This window comes from Hippichthys cyanospilos, chromosome 20, assembly GCF_059441005.1.
Source record: "Hippichthys cyanospilos isolate Australia breed blue-spotted pipefish chromosome 20, RoL_Hcya_1.0, whole genome shotgun sequence".
Taxonomy (NCBI): Eukaryota; Metazoa; Chordata; class Actinopteri; order Syngnathiformes; family Syngnathidae; genus Hippichthys; species Hippichthys cyanospilos.
Genome location: NC_142388.1, coordinates 945,043 through 961,276, shown reverse-complemented (window position 1 = coordinate 961,276; position 16,234 = coordinate 945,043). Strand labels below are relative to the sequence as shown.

General features: G+C 49.0%; 2 protein-coding genes across 5 annotated transcripts; one reads left to right on the top strand and one right to left on the bottom strand.

The window, feature by feature from the left end:
- Positions 1-27: 27 nt before the first annotated feature.
- Positions 28-10,652, bottom strand: bub1 (BUB1 mitotic checkpoint serine/threonine kinase). Its single transcript, XM_088403931.1, has 28 exons — positions 10,437-10,652; positions 10,166-10,225; positions 9,934-10,075; positions 9,664-9,860; positions 9,543-9,586; positions 9,396-9,463; positions 9,164-9,207; positions 8,715-8,887; positions 8,561-8,640; positions 8,351-8,447; positions 8,130-8,255; positions 7,663-7,764; positions 7,112-7,175; positions 6,725-7,020; positions 6,465-6,528; positions 5,873-6,357; positions 5,676-5,801; positions 5,211-5,312; positions 4,719-4,782; positions 4,354-4,625; positions 4,008-4,068; positions 2,929-3,392; positions 2,758-2,858; positions 2,136-2,297; positions 1,895-2,052; positions 1,669-1,834; positions 838-944; positions 28-691 (listed from the first exon to the last, which is right to left on the bottom strand). Exons 1-28 carry the CDS (start codon positions 10,457-10,459, stop codon positions 487-489), a joined length of 4,053 nt encoding a protein of 1,350 aa, XP_088260057.1. The 5' UTR covers positions 10,460-10,652; the 3' UTR covers positions 28-486.
- A 385-nt stretch (positions 10,653-11,037) lies between these two features.
- On the top strand, positions 11,038-16,032 carry LOC148406843 (heterogeneous nuclear ribonucleoprotein Q-like). Of its 4 annotated transcripts, none has more exons than XM_088403446.1 (11): positions 11,038-11,201; positions 11,812-11,976; positions 12,068-12,186; positions 12,258-12,479; positions 12,725-12,901; positions 12,972-13,107; positions 13,178-13,383; positions 13,460-13,609; positions 13,671-13,792; positions 14,073-14,487; positions 15,432-16,032. In XM_088403446.1, the coding sequence occupies exons 2-11, from the start codon at positions 11,829-11,831 to the stop codon at positions 15,468-15,470; spliced, it is 1,734 nt and encodes a 577-aa protein (XP_088259572.1). In that variant the 5' UTR covers positions 11,038-11,201; positions 11,812-11,828; the 3' UTR covers positions 15,471-16,032. The 4 variants fall into 4 exon arrangements, with proteins under 4 accessions (XP_088259572.1, XP_088259571.1, XP_088259570.1 ...); XM_088403445.1 differs by having other exon boundaries at positions 15,429-16,032; XM_088403444.1 differs by lacking the exon at positions 15,432-16,032 and having other exon boundaries at positions 11,815-11,976; positions 14,073-15,138.
- The last annotated feature ends 202 nt before the right edge of the window (positions 16,033-16,234 follow it).

Genomic DNA, 16,234 nt, shown 5'->3' with positions numbered 1-16,234 from the left:
CTACTTTGTGTCGCTTACAAATTGGCGTCCTCTCCTGGTGACTACTGGAATGGGTCATTAATTCGGGCTTCAAATGTTTTACATAAAAAAACGAAAAGGACAACTTTATTGAAATAACAGGTACTTTATCGTATTTACTCCCAAATAGACCTTCACGGTGTGAAAGGCAGGCGTTTGAAATAAAAAAAAAAAAAAACACATTTTTTAACTTTAGCATGTGCAGCAACACATGTATTGTCATTTCTGCCAGCTAGTTAAAAAAAATTGCCAACCATGAATAATCAATAGCACATATTTAAACAAGGAGAAATTTATAATGAATATATCGCTGTGCTGATTTGTTCATAATATTCATACGTATTCATACTTGCTAACCCAATGCAGCGCTACCTGGAGGTCAGACTTAGTCAGAACAAAAACCAGTTTTTTTTCATTGTTTCAACACGCTAAAAGAAATAATTTTTTTCTTATCACCACAGCTAGTCGTCACCCCCGCGATGCGGCCTTGCAGCTCTCCAGCAGGAGGATCAGGAGGCGGCTCTTGAGGGCCGCCATCTTGTGGAGGTAGTCGTCCTGCAGGACTGCGGTCAGGCGTCTGCGTAGGTCAACCAGGGTGGTGATGGCGGGGCCGCAGGCGGGAACGTTGAGCAGTGTGTGGAACAAGTGCTGCCACATGTCACTGTGAGGCTTCCTGAGGGCCACAGCGCACACGACAACAAAACCGCTCAACGCTTTGGGAACCTGCTCTAATCGCTCTGTCTTTCCTCAAGATTAGGATTTCATATGCAACTATGTCTTTTTTTTTTTTAATATCTTGTCAGCGGGAATCGTATCAACCTTCGAAAGGTGGAGCGGGTCTTCCACTGGCCGTTTTCTTGCACCACTTGCATGTACGTTCCGAACAGCAGCACGTGCGCCGTCCCCGCCGCGCCGAACAAATCCGTCTGCAACAATCATCGTCATCACACTACGCCTTTCAGAATTATTACAATGATCAGAACCTTCACGTTACTATATATTATTAATAGTGAATTCAAAATAACAATAAAGACTATTTGATAGCACTTTTTAGAGTGATGCCAGCTTGAATATTCATCTCTTGGTGGTTACAAATACTGATACCAAGAACCTTTACCACTAACACTTTGATACACCAACGATCCCCCTTCAAAACAATGACATAAGTTGAATCCTTTCACTCCTGTTGGGACAATGCGCTTCATCACACAACTTAGCAACTTTTCTATTCACAAGCCAGTGCTGGGCAGACTCTCAACAAAGTAAGTTGACAATTTATCATCAATTATTCATCTAGTACTGCAGAAATATATTGATAATATCTACAATGCGTGTGTCACTATAGAGTTCACTGATTACTGTGCATTGTAGGCGTTTGGTGATCATTTTTCTCGTCTCTGGCACGTTTTTTGTACTAGTGTCACGGTCTATGGGATATACGGTCTCAGTGGTGTTTCCTGGTGGAAATGGAAGTGGGAATATTTTAACTCATTTTCCAAGTATCCTAGACTTATAAACAAGTAATATATGCCCTAGGTTGTATTTTTTTTTAGAAAAAAAATCAGTAGTAAAAGGGTTACAGAGCTGTAAAAAAAAAAAAAAAATCACACACACAGAAACATGCGAAGTTGCGCGCATTTAGCATGTGACCTGGTAGTTCCAAGGTTTCCCGCTGAGCATCTCAGTGCACTGGAAGCCGGACGTCAAACATTTGGCGGTGAAGGCGGTACCGTGCGGGAAGAGGTCCATGTCGATGCTTTGACCCAGATCGATGAGGACCAGGCCGTCCGTCTCAAAGTCATTGCTGTCCACGAATCTAAGCGCGGTCGGCGTTAGCAAAGCGGCGGCCAATGGCGCGCGGGAGCGCCCGGCATACCTGCGGCTGATCATGAAGTTGTCGGGCTTGACGTCGGCGTGGACGATGCGAGCGGCGTGCAGCTCCTCGAGCATGCGCAGGATGCAGATGGTGAAGTAGAGGGCCAGCGGCTGAGGCATGACTTTATCGCCAATGTCTTTGTAAACGTTGGCCGCATTCTGACGGGGAAACAAATGAGGACGGAAAACGGACGCGCCCGTCCGTCCGTCCGTCCGTCCGCTCGGGAGGCGAAGCGGCATACCAGCAGGGTGCCATAGCTGTGAAGCTCCCCCAGCAGGACGCTGCCGTTGGTGAAGACGTGAGCCGAGTGGACCCGGGCGAACAGGTGGCGGCTGGGCGCGGCCAGGCGACGGTCCAGCTGAGTGACGATGTAGAACTCCCACGGATTGGGCGGTTTCTGCACCTGCTCGACACGCGTCGCGTCGCGTCATGGGACGGCCCTTTCCAGAAAAGTTCTCCGTCTGGTTTTAGCAACGATAATCCTGGAAACCCTACACCTTTTGTTTTTTTTTGCTCATAATAAGAAAAACCTTTTCATCAGCGGGACTCTGCTGTATGATGGGGCTGGGTTGAAGAAAATGGGCCAGTCAGAACTGCCAAGTTAAACACAACTGAACTATATCAATGTATGTATTTTTGATTCTTCTTTAGCCAAATACTTTTAAATTGTTGAAAAATCATAAATAAATGTTTTTGGGATTGAATTATTATTTGGCGGAAAAAAATCTCAGTCTTTCTCTCGCAAAGATAATAGTGATTATAATCCCTTATTGGGTTTAGTACCAGGTATAGGAAAATAATGGTTTTTTTTAAAATTTGGAAGGTCTATTTTAGGACGCCAGTCCAAGCGTGCGCCATTTTACCTTCAGCACCATCTTGTTGGAGCTGGCGGGGTCTGTGGCCTGGTAAACAGTCGCGAAGGCCCCTTGGCCCAGCATGCGGTCCACCCGCAGAGACGCCTTTCCTGTCGCAGAGAAGCGTTAGCGCCTCCGCGTGAGCCAATAGTTAGCCATGACTAAGTTTGTAGCGGTTACCCATGCCGATGGTCTTTTTGGCAGCGATGTCAGGGAGGCGGCGCTGCCAGATGATGCAACGCGGGTGCGAGGCCAAGGACGGGCTCATCCTCGCAAGCAAGTCCGCGATGAGCTCACTACTCCAGGGGTCGGAGAGCAGACCGCCGCGCTCTTTTTCGGGGCTGGCCACGCACCGGTCGGCGGGGGGCGCCGGGGTCATTGGCGACGGGTTGTCCGAGATCACGTGACGACACTCTTTTTCGGGACTCGCCGCGCGTTGGTCAGTAGGCGGCGGAGCGTTTCCCAGGATGGTAAAAGGCTGCCTGGCGGCGGAGGGCGCCAGTCTGCCGGGGGCCCCGGAGAAGGACCCGGGAGCGGGGGTGGTGGGGAGTCCCTCCTCTATGACGGTCCTGCCACGTGTCACCCGCTGACGGGTAGAATCGGCGAAAGGATTTGCGCCGGCTGGATTCTGCTCCATGATGGTGCTGAGTCAAATGAAGCGTGTGTGGAAAGTTGACAAATAATTAAAGGTTTTAACTTATTCCCTGACGTTTTTTTCTTAGTTTAAATACATGTAGAACATTTTTTTTAAAACCCCCAAATAGTGACTGTACCTGCTTACATCTTGAGGACTCTATGATGTCTCACTAGACTTATTTATTATGAGACTTTAGTAATATAGTGTTTGTATGCTGATGATTTTTCTCTATTTTATGATTCGATTGACATTAAACGTGAGAAATGTGAGCTTTTCATCAAATCTTGTCAATTCTTGCTCACGAGTTCCCCTGCAGGTGATTAGGTGGTACAACATGGAGTAATAAAACATGCGCTTTTGTAGTGTAGATTGCCAAGTTAATACTGGCTGTGTTTTTTTTCTTTTTTCCTTAGATCGTGCAATTTCATTGAGCACTCCTGGATTGGACCACATGAGTGGGGGTCATCTATTTTTTCCCAAGAATGAATGAAAGTCCCAGAGACAATCTCTTGACTTGGAGGAGCCCATGTCGAACCCTTTGCCAATAACTGAAAAAAACACTACTTGAGACGCCTTCCTTTTCAGGAACAGGAAGTGATGAGTAGTAAATTTTGGTTTTCACCTGAGATTCTGCAACTTGAAAGTGTTTTTGTCCACCTCTCTGCCAGTGCTCGCCATGTTCACTGGAAACACAACAAGGAGAAATTGTCCAAATGCTCATCATTTCAGCTTCTTGGCTGAATATGTTCTCAGATTTCTTTATTCCTGGCGCAAACACCAGCTTCTACTTTGTAAAACAAGTATCCCGTTTTTAGCAAAATTCCTGACAACATGTTACAGATCAAGCAAGCAAATAATTAAAAAAAAAAAAAACTTTCCTGCAATGTCAGTATGAAAAGACAAAAAAAGTCCTCTTTTGACAAGCTTGCAGGCCAATCATCATCTAATCAGGAATCAGGAAGTGTTACCTGCACCCTGGGAATTGTCGCTGTCCCATTTGTGCGCTAAAGGTGTGGACACGCAGCGGGCCGCCAAAGCAAAGTCGGCCGTGTTGTTGGGACACGCCGCCACCCAGCTCATCTCTTCGGTCGTCTTGTCCCGCCGGGGCCGCCCCGCCGCAACGTTGACTTTCTGGCACCCGGCAGACGTGACGTGACAGCTCTCGGCGCAGGGCAGATTCTCTGACAAGCCTCGGCCTCGCGGTGCTTTGTTCTTGCCCGGCGGATGGGAAGCCACGCCGCTGAGTATCCGCATAAATAAATACATGGATGAATGCTTTTGGGACACTTGTAAGTCCAGGAGCATTTTGTTAAGGGGCAATTTTCACACTGACCAGACATCATCCTGATAGACAGTGAAGGGCTCTGGGGCAGTGCAATTGGCCGGCAGGGCAGAGCCTGCGTAGCAGCAGCGGCAAAAGACAAAATATTCCACCGTGAGAGAGATTGCAGGTTTTTACAGTATACAACACAGGCACGTGGGATGTCTTTTAGTTCTAGAGGACGACAACAATCTCTTCAAATTTGGGGGGTGGGGGGGCTCGTTTACTGGACTCAGGAACAAGCGCGACGACAATGACAATTTCTGTTAACCTGTTGATTAGATTTCACGTTAGTAATAAGCTAGTAGACTTTTGTTAGCATAACGAGTGCTTGTAAGATTTTAAAAGATATGCAAAAATCCCTTCAAATATCTCAATGATGTAAACGCTTTAGGGAAAGAAACTGTAAACCCCTAAAGAGAAGTGCAAGTAAGAACAAAACAGCCTTATTGAGCCAAAAACTCTTCATTTCCTTTGGTCAAAGCTGTGTGAATTGACGCTTACTGTTTGCATCATCAGACGGCCTCCCGCTGGTAAGGAAGCCCAAAATGTCACTCGAAGGGTCCTCGGTCAGCGGGGGGGCCTGGAACATTCCCATGATGACATCTGCAAAACACACAACTGTCATCGTTGGTGCAAACCAGAGGCCTGTTGTGAGTAAATAGACGGATGAGACTCATTATTTCAGTGCTTTGAGAACAAATGTAGTTCCCTCTGTGACCAAGCTCGGAACTCAAAACACTCCTATTCCAAATCTTTTCGCAAAGGGACAATCTCACAATTAAAAACGGACAAGATTATAAAAATGTGAGATTATGTCTTTTGGCCGTACTGTCAAACCTTGGTTCCAATACAAACAATAAAATGACATTTTAACAGCTGCTATCCAAAAAAAAAACCCCATAAGATTACCAGGGTTATATGTATATGGATGTGTTTTGTGGTGCATGGCAAAGACAAGGCGCTCACCCAGGGCCTCGCGCGTGTTGACGGTGGGCGATGGCTGCACACGTGACAACGTGGCAGCGGCGCGCGAGCAGTTCAGCGAGTTGCCGGGAGTGACGTGGGAAACGTTGAGCGTGCTTTCCTGCGAGGCTGGGACAAACGCACGCACGCCAATGCTCAGACTAAGAGTTTGGTCAGGCTCAACGTGACATGAAACTCACCACAGAGATTCTCCTCCGCTTTTAGCCCCGGTGCCACGCGTTGGTCAGCGGGTGGCATCGGAGGCCCCGTAGACAGGAAGTCCGAGACGTGGTCATCGTTCCAGGGATGAGAGAGCGATTGAACAGGTTGCGATGCGGCGCTTTCATCCAGGCGATGACATTCTTTTTCATTTATTTCCGGGTCTCGATTGTTCGGCGGCAGGCTCGTGGAAGTCGCGTCAGAGGCCTTGTTAAAGGCTTTGTGTGAGGAATGGTGCGCCAAATCATCCGGGATGGCGAAAGGCTGCACGGGCCCGAGCGCCGTGTGATCCCCGAAGAAAAGCGTGGCCGGTGGCGGCCGGGCCTGCACCAGGGTGGCGGACGAGGCGCTGATTTGATGGGCGGCTACCACCTCGCCCACGATGGTGCCCGCGTGCGCTGCGGAGGACGACGCCGGCTGAATGGCGAAGGAATTTTGGTCAGGGGGACTCTGCTCTATGATGGGGCTGGGTTGAAGGAGACAGGCGGCAAAAGCCAGTAAGAACTTTCAAGTTTAACAACAGAACTCATATATATATGTATATATATGTATATAGGATGTCCAAAGATTCACCTGAGCTTTTGCGAACATCTGTTGAAAGTATTGCCGCCGTTTCTGACAGTGCTTGTCGTGTCCACTAAAAAACACACACAAACAAAGGACTGTTACAAGACACCAAAACCTTAGTTCATTCACCTCAGGTGGTTCGAGTGGAAATGACGAATGAGATCCAACGCAATAACCGCATTAAAGACAACGCAGCAGGTCAAACTTCTGCCCTGGACCCAAAGAAAGAAAATAAACATCAAGCGACAGGAAGCAGGAAGTGTTACCTGCGTCTTGGGAAACGTCGGCGGGCACTTTGTGTGCAAAAGGCGTTGACACGCAGCGGGCCGCCGAGGCAAAGTCGGCCGTGTTGTTGGGACACGCCGCGAGCCAGCTCATCTCCTCGGCCGTCTTGTCCTGCTGGGACCACCCCGCCGGGACCGCCGGGACCGCCGGGACCGCCGCAACCTTGGCTCGCCGATGTCCGTCAGACGAGCCAGTCAAGCTAACGGCGAATGGCGTTTTCTCAGATAAGCCGCGACCTCGCGCCGGTTTGCTCTTGCCTAGCTTGTGGGAAGCAGCGCTGCGCACCCACAAAAACAACATTTTATTACTTTTGGGGCACTTGCTTGCGAGTCAAACATCATTTTGTAAAGTGGCGATCTGCTGACGACCTGACATCATCCTGGTAGATTGCGAAGGGCTCTGTGACGGTGGAACTTGCCAGATTGGTGGACTCTGTGACGTAGGAAGTGGCAGCAAAGTCAAAAGTTTCAAACGGTGATAAGAATCATTTCAATTTGACTAGCGTGCTTTTCCTGTAATACCACAATGCATCTCAAATCCCTTGTTTTGGTTACTCTTTCTGGGGTCTTACAAAGCGTGTTATAACAAGCTATTGAAACATATAATAGTCCCACATACAGGCTATTCAATCTCACCAGCATTTTATTTATTTATTTTTTAAGTCAACTGCCAGAAACAAACAAACGGTGACATGAGTTAGTGTGGGACAAAATGCTTATAAAGTTTACGGGAAGAAAAATTCATTTTTGGCACAGGTTTTGTTCCGATATAAAAGAAAAAAAAAAATCAGCTTGAAAGAAAAATAAATAAATAAATAAACTGTCCATGAGACCATCAGTACCATGTTTACAATGAGCTAGCGTTTAAATATACAGTTGAAGTCTTCTTTTCCTTTGCGCAAAGTAATAGAAATGCTTACCGTTTGCATCATCTGACAGCTTCTCGCTGGTGACGAACGCCGACAAGTCACTCAAGGGGTCCTGTGTCAGCGGGGGGGCCTGGAACATTCCCATGATCACATCTGCGAAACACGCACACAACGGTTGCTCCTTCTGATGGACACATTACAGCCACCTGGGGCGGTATGACTGATTTATGGCTAAAGGGTGATCGCAACAGTGAGCTGCAAGAATGGAAGTTATTCTTTGTGGAGGATAAAGAAAACATGCTGTAGATATTGCTACATTATCACATGTCGGGTTCCGGTATCTGTTAAGCGGAGGTTTATAACACACTGACGCCAGCTTTAAGGCGATTAAAAAAATCTTTTTCGACTTTTTCTAGTCAGACAAATGGCGGCTAGTATTTCAGAAGATCTGTCAGTGGGCTCGCTCATGCGAAATCCATCTCGCGGAGTTTGTCTTGCAAAAAAGAAGAGGCGCTCACCCAGGGCCTCGCGTGTGTTGACGGTGGGCGATGGTGGCACGCGTGACGGTGTAGCCGTGACATGCGGGCAGTTCAGTGAGCTGGTTGGAGTGACGTGCGAAATGTTGCGCGTGCTTTCCTGCGATGCTGTCACGCGCACACACACACACACACACATACGAGGGTTAAGACTGAGGATTTTGGCATGATCAATGTGACATTTGGCGCACATATAAAATCACCATTGATGTCCTCCTGGGCTTGTGTTTCCATGCAGCTTTCCTGGTGCCCAAAGGCTTTCTGGGTAGGACATTCTGAAGCACATCTGGTGGAAGACATCTGGGGAAGGAAATATCATTTACACCCTCAAATCATGACGCGTTTAGCAATCGACACACATCAGGGAAAACAAAGAATTGAGAGATTGAGGTAGACATCGCGAGGCGGCTCACCTTCAGCACCGTGTCCATCTCGTGGAGCTGGCGCCGCAGCCTGGCGACGGCCTCCTCGTCCTCCCTCAGCAAGCGCTCCACTTCATGTATGACGAGAAGACATTTGGTCAAACGTCGAGGCAGCCGCCGCCGGCGACTCCTCGTCTGCACTTACGTCTCAGTTGATCCTCGGCCTCTTGTTTCTGCTTCCTCTTCAGCAAATACGTCCGCGCTCGCACTTCCTCAAAGCAAAGCTCGGATCCTTCCGACGCCAGCGCGTCCTTGGAGTACATGGACACAAACGCGCGCTCGCCGCACTCGGACTGCCGACTGGAGCCGCTCAAAACCCTAGAGGGCAAAGGTCACAAAACGGTTAGGCCAAAAGTTGAACATTTTAAAATGAGCTAAACTGTGACATTGAGGTGTTGCACAAGCTGCGGAGTGCTGGATGGGTAGTTTACAAGATGTCTTTCCAATATTGTTGTCTGAAAATTTTGCACAGGATTTAACTTGGACTAAATCAAACATTCTTTACATAAATGTTTATTGGGTTTATTACATCGATACAGAGAATTGATTTTTGGTTACATAACACCCAGCCCTAAAACCGGTGTTGTGACTTACGTGCGCACGTGAAAGGCGCCATTGGCTTGGAGCTCAGCGGCAGCCTGGAAAGAAGCAAAAGAACATTGTGTCCATGACTGCGGCCATAGAATATTTCTCAAATCCATTCTATCTTTCGACAAAAACCCCTTTGATAGACTGAGGCTGTTGTCCACTCAGGTTAGTGATCATTTCCGACCTAGCTGAATCCCTAGCGTTTATGAAACAGGATAAACAAAAAGGAGATGATCACCTGTGTCGGGGCAGCGGACACACTGTCGTCTGATGACACCTTGGGCTTGTACGGCGGCGTCGGCGCTCCTGAATCACGCCCGACAGCAACACATAAGCAGCAGGCGACAACGTCTGAAATGGGATAGAGCAACCTCCGACTACTCACCTCCTGTCGCGGGCTCCTGACTTTTGCATCTGACCTGAAATTGCCTGACGGCCACATGCACAATTTTGAGTCTTACATGACGAGAAATCAAATTGTGAGCTCTCAGTGCGGAAAGCCTTACCTATACTCTTCCATGATGCTTTCAACGGGACGGGCTTGATTCTCAAGAGCTTTCCGATAAACGGCTTCTGCTTGCTCCGTCATTGCTTTGTGTTCAAAGTGTTTAGCCCAGGCCACATAGAGCGTCGCCGTTCTGATGCCCACACCCTGACTGAAGATGTGATGGAAGAAGGAAATGGGCTCTGAGTAGTAAGTGGCCTGCAAACAAACGAGCGCTCAACATGAACCACGTCACACACACAAAAACAGTGAAGTGGACAGACACACTTACGCATCTGATGCACATGTTGACAAATCGGACGTCATCTGCATATCGCTCTACACTGAGAAAGTTCTGCACCAGCTTGTTGAGCACCACTGATATTTCACTGCCGTCTCCTGCGGGTAAACTTTCGTCCAAGTATTCCACAAACCTGCCACGTGCACACAAAAAGTGATGATGACCGTTTCGATGTTTAGCTGCTGGTTAGTCAATTATAATCCGAAGGAAAGAGCAGACTCACTTAAGCCACGCATCCAGGGGGTCGTCTCCCGTGTACGTGCTGAAATTGCTTTCAAATACTCTGTCGAACGAGGTTTAACCGCGTTACTCATATTATACACATCCAACAATGTATGTACAGCTGCGTGAAGTTCCGCGTTAATAACAATCCAAATCCCAAGAGAGCAACACTAAAATACAGTATACTAGAGAACAAACACATCAGAAACAGCAGCTTAAAATAGTATTTCGTGGGGTTTGCGTCTCGCTAGCAACCAGATAAACCGACTTACCTTAGACAAGAGGCCACATCCATTTCTGTTAGGTGACGGAAAATGAATTATAATTCAAACATTAAAAATAAGTAGGTATTTTCCTTCTCGCGTTCCTCTTAAAGTTCGTCATCGAACAAACGCTTGTTCAAGTGTTCCTGTTTCGTGTTTAAATTTCGCGCTCAGCCAATAGCGGCGCGTGGCTATAGTGACGCAAGATTTCCTCTCAAAACATTATCGTCATCCTCTTGTAAAAAAAAAAAAAAAGCAATCTTCAAGTGACTCAATGTTTGACGAACTCAATTGCTTTAAAAAATACGTTCGGTTATTTTTCCCTCTTCTTTTTGGCCCGTCCTTTGCTACATTTGAAATCAATACATATTTGTATTCCTTCAGAACGCCCGGATGTTTCATTTCTATTTGTCGTCATGACCGAAATTCACTACAATAAAAAATAAAAAACCACTGACAGCAAGCAAAATAATGCAACCAAATAAAAGTGACGTTTAAGCGTGAGGATGAGTGATAAATTCGTAATAATGGGCTAACGTTTATTTTGTTGAAAATCGGAAGTAGTAAAAAAAAAAAAAAAAAAAAAAAAGGGGGCAGCCCGTGGGAAACACTGGTGAAAACCCCGTGCGTGGAGGCCTGCGGCGGCGCCATTTTTTTGTCCGGAGTGAAGAAAGAAGCTGCGCTTCGGCATCAAACAAACTTCTTTACAATTGCTTTCGATTTTTCCACAAGCGCACTACTTCCGGTGGATCCGCATCGTGTCATACGCCTCTGGTTCGCCCCATTTTCTGTTCAAATCGGGCAGTTCGGCGTGCGCGAAGCCGCCTTGATGCACACCGACATCGGATACGTGTTAGCATGTGTCGTGCATTGCTAGCCGGCATTTTGTAGACGAGCGAGGCCTGCCCGGCCACCCGCTTTCGTGATCTGATTACTAAACGTTGACATCGCGCGCGCTTTTAATGCTCAGGCATCGCTGTGCGTTAGAAACGTGCTCGAATTAATGACGATCGCTCTTGATTCTATTAAACAAAACCTCAGCTCGATCTGCAGCTAAGAAGCAGTTTGGCTAGTAGAGGCGTGGTGGTCCTCCAATCGCTACCTGTGGGACAACTTCAAAGTTGATAAACACGAGAGCAGAATCCTCCGATTTCTCTACAAAACGATTCAGGCGATGGGGGAATAAGGTGACAATCGGGAAACCAGGGGGTGATGTTGGCCGTGGCCCGCGTTATGAGATTTCCACGTTTACGTTCTAGACGGCTCAGGTTAAGTGCAGACACGGTCTCTCCTAAATTTGTAATTATGAATTTGAATGTTAGGATCGATTGACAGATTTGTCTGTAAAAGTGGCGAATATGCATCCGATTTTGTTTTTGTACAGTAGCAGCTATCCGGGACATGGCCACTGATCACGTCAACGGGAACGGGACAGAGGAACCGATGGACACGACGGCAGCGGTCTCGCGCTCCGAGCACTTCCAAGCGCTGTTGGATGCCGACTTGCCCCAGAAGGTGGCCGAGAAGCTCGACGAGCTCTACATCGCAGGTGAACTCGCGCATACGTTATATGTCCCGGCGCCGACATTAAGATGGATTGAACCCGGCCCGAGAGTCAAGCATGCGTCGTCCTGTCTTAGGTCTGGTAGCACACAGCGACCTGGACGAAAGAGCCATCGAGGCACTGAAGGAGTTCAACGAAGAGGGAGCACTGCAGGTTCTGCTGCAGTTTAAAGAGAGCGACCTGTCCCATGTTCAGGTATGCGTTCTGTAGCAGGATCGTTTGGGCGTCCGCCTTTGCCGTCTATTCATTTTTATTTTTGCACCCAGAACAAAAGTGCCTATCTGTGCGGAGTGATGAAGACGTACAGGCAGCGTGAGAAACAAGGAGCCAAGGTCACCGATGCTACCAAGGGACCCGACGAGGCCAAAATTAAGGAACTCTTGGACAGAACCATGTATACGCTGGACGTGACAACGGGTCAGCGGAAGTATGGCGGACCCCCACCTGAGTCTGTGTACACGGGGCCCCAACCCACTGTGGGAACAGAGGTACGCCACACAATCCGTTTGTGGAAGTCTTTAAGGGGGGGTCACCCCCAAAACGGTCTTGGACACGTCGCGTTCATGGGCTTGAACGTCCGGACTTTAAAAAGATGCATTTCGCCTCGGGCGACTTAATCAGAATGCCGATATTCGTCCAGCGGGGCTACATATAACATTTATTTAAAATAGTTTTTAGGTTGACTTTCCGGGAGTTTGCCCGTCTTCACTGCCGCACGTGTATTATGCTGCAGATTTTTGTGGGCAAGATACCCCGAGACCTGTTTGAAGATGAGCTGGTTCCTCGTTTTGAGAAGGCGGGGCCTATCTGGGACCTTCGGCTCATGATGGATCCTCTGAGCGGCCTGAACAGAGGCTACGCCTTTGTCACCTTCTGCACCAAGGAGGCCGCGCAGGAGGCCGTCAAACTGGTAAGTGGACGACTGGATTCCGCGGCCGCGCAGTCGGGCCGGACGACCGAGCTCCGCGCGTCTTCCGCAGTGCAACAATTGCGAGATCCGGCCCGGCAAACACATCGGCGTGTGCATATCGGTGGCCAACAACCGTCTTTTCGTGGGCTCCATTCCCAAAAGCAAAACCAAGGAGCAGATTGAGGAAGAGTTCTCCAAGGTCACAGGTGGGTCACGCCGACGTTTGCGCGTCGTTGTTCCACCCGTCTCACGGTCGTCTCGTTGGGGGTTTCCCAGAGGGTCTCAGCGACGTCATCCTGTACCATCAGCCCGACGACAAGAAGAAGAATCGGGGTTTCTGCTTCTTGGAGTACGAAGACCACAAAACGGCGGCGCAGGCGCGGCGCCGCCTGATGAGCGGCAAGGTGAAGGTTTGGAACAACGTGGTCACGGTGGAGTGGGCCGACCCCATTGAAGATCCCGACCCCGAAGTCATGGCCAAGGTCCAGATCCGGGCGGTCCGTCGGCTCTCGGACGCCAAAGGAACGTCGCAATCTGACGGCGCGCATCTCTTTGCAGGTGAAAGTGTTGTTTGTGCGCAATCTTGCTAACAGCGTCACCGAGGAGATCCTGGAGACGTGCTTCAGCCAATTTGGAAAAGTGGACCGGGTGAAGAAGCTGAAAGACTACGCTTTTGTTCACTTTGAAGAGCGCGATGGCGCCGTCAAGGTGTGTCTGCCGCCGCCCGCCAATCAGACGCGCGTTTTCTACAAACGTGTCGCGTTTTCAGGCGCTGGCCGAGATGAACGGCAAGGAGCTGGAAGGGGAACCCGTGGAAATTGTCTTTGCCAAGCCGCCGGATCAGAAAAGGAAGGAACGCAAAGCTCAGCGGCAAGCGGCAAAGACGCAAATGTAAGCGCGTGCTGAAATCCTCTTCCGAGAGCCGAATGACGTTTTCGGAATGATGTGTTCTGGTTGCAGATACCGAAGCGCATGTTTTCTAAGTTTGCTTATGTGACGTTAGAAGGCTGATCCGCGATCGATCGTTACCTGAGCAATTGATTTCAATATCGGTTGACCGCAAGCGATAAAACGGATAGAACGGGCGGTTTTTGCTGCTCGTCACATTTCGAAAATGCAATGTTGATCGGTCGGCCATGTTTTTTGAGAGTGCTTTGCGCGTGTGTCCCAGGTATGACGATTATTACTATTACTCCCCCCCGCAACACATGCCGCCTCCTGGCCGAGGGAGGGGTCGAGGCGGCAGGCGGGGCGTCGGCAGCTACATGTACACGCCCGACTACTACGGCTACGAGGATTACTACGACTACTACGGATACGACTACCACAATTACCGCGGCGGCGGCGGCTACGAAGACCCCTACTACGGTTACGACGAGTTCCAGGTCCCCAGCCGGGGTCGCGGCGGCGGCGGCGGCAGCAGGGGCGCCAGGGGCGGCGCCTCCCCGGGCCGAGGGCGCGGCGGCGAGGCCGGCCCGCCCCGAGGCCGAGCCGGCTTCTCTCAGCGGGGCGGCGGGCTGGGACCCGGACCGGCGCGCGGAGGCCGCGGCGCCAGAGGTTCTGTGCAGCCACGAGGTCGAGGAGGGGTACGTGGTGCGCGGGGCGTCCGCGGTGCAAATGTAGGAGGAGCGAAGCGCAAAGCCGACGGGTACAACCAACCCGATTCCAAGCGGCGCCAGACCAATAATCACAACTGGGGCTCCCAGCCCATCGCTCAGCAACCGCTCCAAGGCGGCGACCACTCTAACTATTCCGGCTACAAATCTGACACCCAGGAATTTTACCAAGATTCTTTCGGGCAGCAGTGGAAGTAGAGCACCACTTGGCTTTTCCCTTTGGCTTTCTTCTCATCCTTAGAGACTTGATCCCATTGGCTCCAAATTGGTGACATCTGGCAAGAGATCTTTTTGTACATATTTTAATATTCCTCAGTAGTCTCACTCGGTGTTGTTTTTTTCTTTTATTTTTTCTTTTTTTTTTTAAATGCTTCGATTTAGCTGGTCATTTAGCCTTTAGCGTTTGTCTGTTTTTACACCCTCAGCTTGCCATGTTTTACTGAAAATGAAAATACAATTTGTACTGTCACTAAGTAATACGTGTCTTGTTATTGGAGAGGAAAAAAAAAAAGGAAAAAAAAAAAAAAACAAGGTCCGCCGTCGCGGTCCTAACTTTTGGCTTGTATTCTTTGCTGTTTGTCTGCTTTAATAAACGTGCACACACACGTGCACAAAAACCAACCGTTGTGTTGCCAATTCCTCCAATTGAACCAAATTCTCTCTTCAAATTGCCCGCCGGCCATCCGCCCGTCAAAGGTTTGCCAATGGTGTCACCTCGCATGCAGTCCCGACCAAATCACCCTCAGGTGCTCGTCGTCATGTCTCGTCCAATCCGATGCGGCCGCCGCTCCAATGCCAACTTTAATGTCGCATGCGTGTTTGCATGAAAACCGTGTTTGTCTGCTTGAGCCGCGCTGTGGGAGAACCCGTGCCCTTTCCCTATCTAATTGCGTTCCTTTTGTCACGGCTAGCAGGGGGAAGGCGTCTGGGCCGATCCCGATGCATCTCCGTGACGGCGGAGCCGCCGGACGCCGCGGTAAGGTCACAAGACTCGCTGCTCCAAAGCTGAGACTACTTGATTGGTCCTTCCCGTGACATGTGACCGACGTCCGCGGAGGATGAAGCTACCTCGCGTGCTCTCCGGCTCGTTTGTTCTTCCAGACCACGTACGCTCAAGTCGCGTCCCCGCCGACTGAAGAGGCGCCGGTCGAGGTGCTAATTGCGGGGCCCCCGCCCAGTCGCTCTCAGGACGCCGCCGCGTTCCTTTGACGTGTGACGGCGCGACGCTTCCAAGATTTCTTATTGACTGATCGCCTGTCCATCTTCTTGAGCTATCAATCGGCCGTCAATCACCAGCGTTAATGTGCGTTTGACTGAAGATGCTGGGATTTTTTTTTTTGTATTTAAGAAAGCCAAAGGTAGCATTTCTAAAAAGAGAAATCCGGGTTGAGCAGCTTGCTTTTGATTACTTAGTGAAGATTATCGTTTTGTTTTGCTAAACTTTTGAATATGAAATATTTTGTAATGTACAATAACTTATACCTATTTTTGTAATAAACTTGTGGGGGAACAAAACGAACTTCTTTTGTTTTTTTGCAAAGTCACACACGCAAAAAAAAAAAAAAAAAAAAAAAAAAAGCATTCCAAGTCAAGATTTGAAGATATTGGAATTGGTGTAAGTGACGCGCGATAGAGGAAGTGACGTACACCGAGGGTTGCCATGTCCGCATATGTAATAAAAATTGTTCTCTTGATCCTGCATGGAAGTGGTTGGAAA